This window comes from Leptinotarsa decemlineata, unplaced genomic scaffold (genome assembly GCF_025532065.1).
Source record: "Leptinotarsa decemlineata unplaced genomic scaffold, Ldec_3_MD MMD2_tig00000505_RagTag_RagTag, whole genome shotgun sequence".
Classification (NCBI taxonomy): domain Eukaryota; kingdom Metazoa; phylum Arthropoda; class Insecta; order Coleoptera; family Chrysomelidae; genus Leptinotarsa; species Leptinotarsa decemlineata.
Window position 1 is genome coordinate 11,040,159 of NW_027412549.1, and position 10,075 is coordinate 11,050,233.

At 32.1% G+C, this 10,075-nt stretch overlaps 2 protein-coding genes across 5 annotated transcripts in view; one reads left to right on the plus strand and one right to left on the minus strand.

The window, feature by feature from the left end:
* LOC111504869 (uncharacterized) overlaps nucleotides 1-4,476 on the minus strand; it is a 40,329-nt gene extending 35,853 nt beyond the window's left edge. For 2 of the 4 annotated variants that reach the window (XM_023159580.2, XM_074173929.1), the window contains exon 1: nucleotides 3,663-3,821. In XM_023159580.2, coding sequence (XP_023015348.2) covers nucleotides 3,663-3,673 — 11 coding nt within the window. In that variant the 5' untranslated portion in view covers nucleotides 3,674-3,821. Of the gene's footprint in view, nucleotides 1-3,662; nucleotides 3,822-4,337 lie in introns of those variants that run through there. The other 2 variants (XM_074173930.1, XM_074173932.1) reach the window with 2 other exon arrangements.
* A 61-nt stretch (nucleotides 4,477-4,537) lies between these two features.
* Nucleotides 4,538-9,809, plus strand: LOC111504865 (zinc finger X-chromosomal protein). The gene is made up of 3 exons (XM_023159576.2): nucleotides 4,538-4,677; nucleotides 4,735-5,064; nucleotides 5,602-9,809. The coding sequence occupies exons 1-3, from the start codon at nucleotides 4,662-4,664 to the stop codon at nucleotides 5,778-5,780; spliced, it is 525 nt and encodes a 174-aa protein (XP_023015344.1). The 5' UTR covers nucleotides 4,538-4,661; the 3' UTR covers nucleotides 5,781-9,809.
* Nucleotides 9,810-10,075: the final 266 nt, after the last annotated feature.

Genomic DNA, 10,075 nt, shown 5'->3' on the forward strand with positions numbered 1-10,075 from the left:
AGCTGCAGAATCCAAGGAAGCTTCTTACGTCATGCTTGCTCTTCGGTGTTGGCCACTCTTGCACTGCCTTGATTTTCTCTGGATCCGTTTCAACTCCTCTCAATCTTCTCATCGACTGTTTTTTCCAATCCTTCCTTTGTTTCCTGAAATACTTTTTGACATTTTTCTTGAATAAATTCCGGTACCTCTCCTTTACTTACTTGAGTAATTTTTAAATCTTCAAATAAATGAAGGTACATATCATTGTCTTTTTTCTGTTTTTCCTGGATGCCTATTAATAATTCACGATCTTTCTTTCGCCGTAATCGTTCTTCCTCCCTCCTTCGTTCATCTTCCTCTCTTCTACGATTATCATTCTCCACCAAGCCTGCCTGCAAAGCCTCAAACATTTTAAGTCAATTATTTCACTTCCAACACCAAATGTTACGTTTTTCTCCGTGGGTAACCAATAATTGAATACACTGAACAATAATCAAACTTCACTTTATTTCACTTCAAAGACAACAAACACTTCAACTGAAACTTCAACTATTATTTGAATGTCTATCGCCTTACTAGACCGCTTTGTGTACACGCACTGTAACTTCCACTTGACTCTCCCGATGGGCGAGTGGATGGCACTTATATTTGGCAATCGAAGGCACTGGAACATTCCTCGGAATTCTATCGAAGACAGTAGCATTATACTCGCTACATCTAGAAAGACAGCTGACATCGTACATTCGCGCGCTTTAGCTACGTCACAATCGGTTTATGGCTACCAGTGGCGACCGGCGTTATTTTCTTTAGGGTATGATTTACAACGATACATATAAATGAGTCTACAATTACCTCAAGAATTAAACAAAAAAAGAATCCATGATTTTTTCTTTGCTTCCGCAGTATTTTCAAAATATTCATTGAATAAAATCTGGGTATAGGGCTATTTAACGGATCAAATTTGCAAATAATTTGGATATGATAATACAAAATCCACCAAATATTGTAACACATCAATTTTTCAAACACAAAATTAATGGAAGGACAACAAAAGGATTCTAAACGATTTTCTTTTCATAATCAAATTTTCTTTAAATCGACTTTTTCCATAGTCAACCTTTTTTTCATTTTCCAAGTAGATTCAATGAAGACATTTAAAAAGAATTAACATTTTGAATAGGTAATAAATATGTGACATAAAAAATGAGAGGGAAATATAAGCAAAAACCACAGCAGTGGAACAACGGAAGCTACAGTAAAAGAGTATTTTCTTTTGCAATTTTAGCGCCCTGAGGAGGTTGTTTGTCCAATTCTGAATCATCCTGTATAATAGAAGTGTTCACTTATGACCTAGACATGTACAAACCTTTCACCCACACTCGTAGGATCTTAATAGGGCACAATCACAAACGAAACGAGAACTTTTTGAGTGACTCTTTTCATTGGCAATGAAAGCCACAAGTCAAACTACAACACAGGACGGGAGCTTCAGCGGTCCTTACAAAAGTTATGGGAAAGTTTGATTTTGCTCTCATACAAAAACCAAGGTTCAACTGGCAAAAGATCATGGGATTGGGAGAGATTCGGAAAGAATTGATTCACAACAGCACCTCGAAGTCTCCAAGAACATGCATAATTATCCGAAAAAAATCAAATATACTACCGTTGAGTAACTTTTGCACGAGTGACTTGGCAGTGGTCAAGCTAAAGTTTGCTGGTAAGGCAGGACCTCGGAAAATTGTGATTGGATCAGCGTACCTTCCTTACGATAGTCAGGGACCGCCACCAACCAGGGATGTAGACGAACTAGTGAGAGCCTGCTAAACAGACAGATCACAGCTCATATTTGGTTGTGATGTCAATGCACACCACTTAACCTGGGGGAGCACTGACACCAATGAAAGAGGTGACCACTTACTACAGTTGATCATAGCAAACAATTTTGACATTTTAAACATAGACAATAAACATACCTTTGTTAACTCGAGGTGTAGGAAAGTGATAGACTTAACATTAGATACTACATTTATAAGTAACTATGTTGAGAAATGGAATGTGTCTGATGAGGAAAGTTGTTCAGATCATCTGATAATATCATACCTTGATTAAATCTCATGAAAACTCCCAGAAAACAAACTAGGAAGCCTTGAAGGCAGACCTGGAAATTTGTTTAGAACCGATGGGTTTTTTAAGAAGAGATTCAACAGACTTACAGTTAACAGCAGACCGACTACTGGAAGCTACTATCTCTACGACATCGAACATTGTCCCACCGTCAACCAGAGATCAAACAGGAATGTTTTCTGGTGAAATGACACCAGGCTGCAGGTGAAAATACTGCACAACCATCACGGAACAGATACTAGTGGCACGGGTAGCAAGATGTTGTCCTCAGGGGATGTTGTCCTCAAGGGATGTTGTCCCCTCTTTTATAAAACCTTCTAATGAACGAGTTACTACGTCTCTGGAAGATGATGGACACAAAGTACTGGACTATACAGCCGACTAAGTCATAATGTTTCGGGGCAAATATATAATAAAGTGAAGGGACACATGCAGCAGGCCCTGAATATTATAACTAAACCGATGAAGGAGGGATGAACATAATCCCAATTAAATCGACCATAGTAACAAGAAGACCAAAACAGATGGACTACGACCTCTGAAACTTCAAGGTGAAGAGATAAATCTGTCAAAGATCAAATATCTGGTAGTGTTACTAGGCTACCTGGAATAATCAGGTACAAGAAAAGTCAGCTGTCTGACACCGAGTCTTTTTATAAGTTTAAATGCGCCAGGACAATTATTAGTTTGCGCATCGCAGCATCGCTAGATCACTGTTACCGCATCGCCTTTGATAATATATGTCTCAGTAGCAAACGAAACGTCAGGTATAAAAACCTGCAGACCATGTTTAATAAAACCGGAAACATCGGACAATCTGTTAGACACCGGGAGCCAAGTTACAACTGTCGCGAGACGCTCCATCATTTTTCGTCAGATATCAAAATGTCGAACCATTTCACGTAATACCTATTACAATTGATAACTTAAAATTTTTCTTCCATATAATTCTGCCAGGCATGCAAGGTGAGGTTGATTATTCATTAGAATTACCTTATTTTTGTGTAAAATTCTGTTTACCTTGAAAAATTTACCTTGAAATAAGAAATTTTATAGAAGAAACACATAGGTATAGTGTAAAAAAAATATCGAGCGAATGTTCTTCCATACAATGAATGAATATTATCACGCATTCGAACTGATATAGGTTTCATGTTGGTATCAGGCCCTCCATTCTATACGTATAAGTTTACTTTCTGATTAATATCTGCAAACACATTTTCGAAAATTATAAAAATAGAATATATTTTTCCATATAGGTAGTCAAAATGTAAAAATACACAATAATAATATGAAGATACTAAAATCGTAGGACCCTGACACTTATTCCCATGTTGGATTCTATTCCGTGTGATCCTGACAAAAAATAAACGGATTCAAGGTTCAAGGTTACTTTTCGAATATTCCCAAACTCAATTTCTGAGGTTTATATATGTTTAGAAAATATTATTCAACTGATTGGAACAACTAACCGTTGCTAAGGACCGGCATCTGAAGACGGTGGAAATTTTCAAACCGAAACACTTGCATTGTATATATCTTAATTTAAAAAAACTTACCGAGTCTCCATGATTCCAATATAAAAGAAATGAAACTATGCTCCTATTCAGTTAAAATATTTGTTAAATATACATACTTATCAGAATCAATGTGAAATCACACTGCTTGTTTCTCAACTAAGTATTTTCATCAAATAACAAGATGGCTACCAATGATGATAGCGTGGTAGTGTTGTTAGTTTGCACCGGTGTTACCAACTTAATATTGCTTGTAATGGTTTATGTTAAGATTTTTTGAACATATTTTCGGAAAATGTATATTTATTCAACATATTGTCAATTATTTCATCATCACCTCAAATGACATCAAGACGTGTCACCTGAGATGAAGATATATTATATTACGAGACGAAGCATAAGAAAACCCATATTAGACCAAAAAAACACTATATTTTCACCTTTGAATGAGTAGGTACACTATTTTTCCTAGTTTTTAATGTTGATGATCATTTTTCTGGCTAGAATCTTCGTTGGAGAAAGTCAGCATTCTGCATTCATTTCAAAAGTAATTGAATAGAGCAACTAGCCAAAGAATCAAAATAAAATTTTACATTACTTTCATTACGTTGGTAAAGCCCCAAAAGAACCACCTTTTATTTGTCATGTAGAGTATGCAATATATATACAGATATTTTTATAGTCACATTTAATATCGATAAAAATGAAATAACTTACCTATGAAGCAAAGTAAAAGGTACGTAGAGAATAAATCCATATATTTTTCACTTTATTAATAAATATTTTATTAGTAGTGGACACTTCCCATTTCTCAAGTGATGGCGGATCGGATGTTCCGGCTTCACACAAAACAAATTCGCTTCACCCTTCCCGACCTCTACAGTTTTTAAATATGGCGTTTCAAAAAGTGATTTTTTTTAGAAGTTGTTTTTTAACACATATTGTATGTGTTTTCAGTCGACTTATAACTGCCTGATTTTTAATTAAAGCTATACACACAAAAGTTTATCATGTTGAGTTCCTAACCTCAGATCTCAAAAAATGCAATTTCCTCCAGGTAATTTGTGGGTTCAGTAAGAAGTAATATAAATATACCTAGTTGTTTTATTTTCAGATTTTGTTTGTACTGAATGCAGTCATGAATTTGATTCGGCAGCATCATTACTGCAACATTTTGCAAGGCATGTTATTCTATATGAATCAGAGTTTGAAAATGACAAAAGTAGTGACTCTGGAATTGAAGATGTTAATCCTCTAAAATTCTGCTCAGTTACAATAGATGAAAATCAAGAGTCCAATGGAGAGATTTATGATAACATATTCTATCCCCTAACTCAAATCAATAAACCTGAGCCATGTTTAATGAAAAAACATCAGTGCTCTTTTTGTCACAAAAAATTTGGTTGGCCCACAGATTTGAAACGACACATTATGATACATACAGGTAATCATTTTGAACATTTTCCATTGCTAAAATTAGTCACTAATGGCTAAAATTTTCATGTTACATTTTTTGAATGAGTTTCAAACTCTCCCTACCTCTTTATGTAAATGAGAAAAAAGTTGTTGAAGATGATAAAAAAATCTTGATATGTATATTGTATGGAAAATACTACAAGAACGTCCTAAGTATATCTTTTGAATAATTTTTCTGATAAAATAATATTTATTTAAAAAATTCAAATAATTATTGATCTTCTTTTTCATCATCAAAGATATTTGCAAAAGATAAATGCAGCTTATCAATTTGAAGCATATTAGATATCACTAAATAAACTCACTGTCCTCAAAGTTCCATTGATATCTCACTGGTATATGATTAGTGGAAATTGTATTCTTTCAGTGCATAACTAGTTTTAACAATGGAAAGTGCTATAAATCATCATACATATAGGTACCTAGTCTATCTCTATATTGTTTAAAGATGTAGAAAATTAGATATGCAAAGTTCAGTATGTTTTGCAAAATATACATTTTTCAGGTGAACGTCCTTTTAAATGTAACCATTGTAATTCGTCCTTCACTAGAAATTTCCTGCTTCTGAAACACCAAAGAAAAATACATTTTGATGAAATTAAACTGAAAATTCCAGATCTCAAACCTATTGGAACTGTTGAAGGCAGTAGCAAAACCTATGAAAATTCTCATTTTTCTAGATAATCCTTAAGTTTCTTATGTATTAAGCCAAAACACTTGAGTTCTATGTGCACAGTTATTAATTAAGATACATTAGTTCTACAGGAAGAGCAGTTCATAATCATAGACGCATGATGAAGTTTTGCAAAATGAAAAACAAATAATTGGATCCATATGACCCCATGTTAAATTTTCCAAATCAATAATAATCCACATACCCCATTTTTGAATACACTCATTTGAGTAAGATTTATTATTTAGTATTTCCTTACAGTAAAAAGTAAACTTCAATAGAAAATTTATTTCTGGTATCTTCAAAAGTACAGCTTGTCAAATCTAGGAAGAGAATTCTCTCTCTTATGCTCTCATAGTCTTCTATCGAATGCACATCTAGTGGGGAGACCATAAAGGAATTCAGAAAGCTCTTCCTACATTTGTCAAACTGTACCAGTCAACATATGTAAATCTTCGTCATATAATGTCTACTTGTGATGCACTGTTTGGAACCTTTGGTCTAGTAATGAATATTACTGAAGTTCTATCCCAACACCAAACCGTTATTTTCAACACTTCGACACGTGTTTCAATCACCAAGTGATCATATTCATCAATTTAATCTTCCTCTTGAAGATGATAACTCGGTGATTGAAACACGTGTCGAAGTGTTATAAATAACGGTTTGCTGTTGGGACAGAACTCCAGTAATATTGATATAATGTCTAGTATGAATACTCGGAATAAATTCTGGTTTTATCAAAAGTTTTACCTTCCCTTCATTCTCGAATGAAATGTGGTATTTAATAATGATAAAATACAAGGTATGATTGATACATCATCATTAAAAATATAATGAAAATACTTTTCCCACATACCAAATCAGTGTTCCGATAATCAAGTTGGCATCATCAGGAAATAAGGGAAACCTATTTATCCAAATAACACATTAGGTATCCAGCAAGAGATTATCTGAATTCAAGGTGTTTATTGGGATTTTTTTAAACTTTTCAGTATTATTTCATAATATATAATTTTGAACAGTCTAGAAAAAATAGGCTGTAAATTTGTAGTTACATGGAATATAAATTCGATGTAAAAATGTTCGTGAGTATATATACTGTAAGTTATTTCTACTTATATAAATTTTCATTCAAGTATTGGAGTATGTGGAAATTTCTTTGCTTGCTTTCTGCTTTCAAGGAGCAAGATATTCAGGATCTCCATTAAACTTCCATTTTCTACCATATCTTCTACTTACTTTTTAATTTTCATTTATTAATATAAAGGAGAGAATATGAAATAATGCAGTATTATACATTTCCTTAGTAAAATTCAGTCTGAATAATTAATGTTAAGAAATAATTCAGAATAGAAAATACCTTCGCTTTAGTTCATCAGTGTTATTTCATATAGAAACTGGAATGTACAATTCCCCTGTTATGTTTAAATTCCATGTGCCACTACAGTACATACTTACCACCAAGTAAAATGAAGGTTGGTAGTTTTGCTATACAACTTACAGACTGTTGATCTTATTGAATTTAAAAAATCTGCGCCCTCCAATACCGGAGGAAAAGAACCATAATTTCAATACAGTGTTATTATCAAAGAAACGAAAACCTTTATTTGAAAATGAACTAAATTGAAATTGAAAGGGATATACTTTTAGGAGAGATTAATTTTTTGGAAAGAAAGGTTTTGGCTTTCTACTTCTTCATTTTTATACAAAAAATGTAGGAATCTTCCAAAGGAAGGAAGACATCAATTTCAATGAGTTAAATTTATATAGAGATGTGTAAATCATGCAAAGAAATAGCTTTTACACAAATTGGAAGAAAAGCCGTCTTGAAGCAGTTACTTTAGTGGTAACATTGAATTACACGAAAGAAAAATACTTTTGAAACAAATTCTTTTATATGAACACTGAATTTTACAAAAAACGCATTTATCTATTCAGTTTGTATTCCAAACATTCGTTATAGAATTGAATCAGATATCATTCACATGATTGCAACACAATATAGTAAATGAAAGAGGTGAAATTTCACTTAAATGGAAAATTGTCATCCTCACTGGTGGACATCTGATGTTTATGTTTGAGACTTTTGCCTTATCGCCTCTTCAGCACGAAATCTGGATAACATTATAAGATGAAGCACTCAATTAATTCATAAATATACAACTTTATGCCATGAATGAGTTTAATCTACTCATATTATCGATGACAGTTCGTAATGGCATTCATTTGCTTATTTAATTAAATCTCAGTTCAGATTGAAAGGCGTATATTTTACGAAGAGGTTAATTTTTTGGAAAAAAGTTTTCGGTTTTCTACTTCTTCATTTTTATACAAAAAACTGTAAGAATATTCCAAAGAAAGGAAGAAAGCAATCAGTTTTGAAAAAATAACTCTATACAAAGATGGAAGATTCCCACATTTTTTTTATTGCACCAGTCCAAAAAAAGAAGGAATTGTTTAATGGTTAATTTTGGGCCCTCTTTGGCACTGGTGAAGGCACATTTTTCCATCGCCTAACTAAGATCCTACCAGTTGCAAACTTGTCGATAGTTTTTATGGTATCAACAGGAAAAAAGTGGTCCACTCTTGTGAACTGAAAACGTTTATTAGGAAGTAGATTTTTATTTATTATACATAACTAATTATTATAATACTCTACTCTAAAATATCTGTGAATTTGCGGGTATATGGATTAAAGTCATTTTTGTAGGAATTTTTTAAAACTCTTTTCAAAAATGCTGAAAATCGTATTGAAAGCTATTTAAATTTTTTTTGTGTTTTAAAATTCGTCAGTAGATTGACTATCAAAATTATCTGTCATATAAAGGGTATATACATTTTTCTCTGCGAGTATTACTGAGAATTTTTAGAAATTATAGAACAATTATCAAGTTTCTCTTATAGAAAGTACCAACTTCCATCATATCTTGATGTTGAAACTGCATTTATTTCATACTTTTTTATTCAACATTAAATTTGCAAGGGCGTCCAGACGGAAGCTGTTAACCCGCAGCCTTCCATATCTTAAAAAATTCAGTTGTCAATTGAATAATTTCAGAATTGGATACATATCTACTGAAACAGCCCCTTCTAAAACAAAACCTGGGTGTGCCTTTGCAAAAGGAAAATTATATATACCCACCACTATATTTTATAGTGTGCCTATTGTAGTTGTTTCGAATCATAATAAAACACAAATCATTTCTGATTACAAGAAATCTACATTATTACTTCTTTTCACTGCCAAAAGTTCAATATGGTCTTCTCAACTGTCAAATTTAATAACTGTGATCATCATTTCCATTTAGTATTACTTCATTTCCCTTCAAACCCTTAATATTTGTGATAGCAAAATAACACTCTGCTCAATTATTATAGCTTGAACGTTCAAAGTTCATTTCTTTAGATATTAAAGTTTTCATGAAACACAACCATTTTGTCAATTTTTTCATAAACTTAATAGATCAATTTCCAAAATTGACATATTTTTCATTCTAAAATGCATAATATTGAAATGATGAAGAATTTTTGCACTCATTTTCAAAAATGGTCTTCAATATGTGTGCCTTGAGAGATTAAGTACGAATATTAATTATACAAGATGATATGTATATTAAATATTCTATTTTGAAATGTTTCAAATTTTTTAGGGTGTTTTTTTAGATAATAGGAAACTCTTGTCATATTTTATTATTATATTAGGGTGTAGGCGCATAATGCAACTAGTCACAAGGCCAAAATACTTATCAGTTCATAAAATATGCAATGTGACATTTTGACATGGAAAGTATTATATACATAATTTCAGGTTTTAGTGAATTTTGCCAAAGAATACTGAACCAAAAATAAAATATATTGTAGAGATTAAAAGGAGATATATGTATTTGTATAAATTATATATTTTTATTTGAGATCCTTTCCTAAAGTAAATTACTTTTATATTTAATGGAAATAATAGATTATAGGCGTATAATATAAGGAAAGATTGTAATAATTCATTTTTGAGAAATAACAGGTAATAAAATTAATTTAGTGTATTTATTTTTCACTCAACCTTCAATTGCAATTCCTCCAGTAAGTTGTACAAAAAATACTGATTTGAAAACAAAAAAATATCGCAATGTAAATTCAAATTTACATGAACTCTCTAAATGCCAATCAATGCTAAACCTAAGGAAATTTTCCTTCCCGCTTTTGTAGTGTCATCTATTTTCTCAATAATGTCAAGCAGTGACACTTTCTACTGTATGTCAGTGATTTACCTAATCATATTTATTAATTTCATTTATTGTATATATTTATA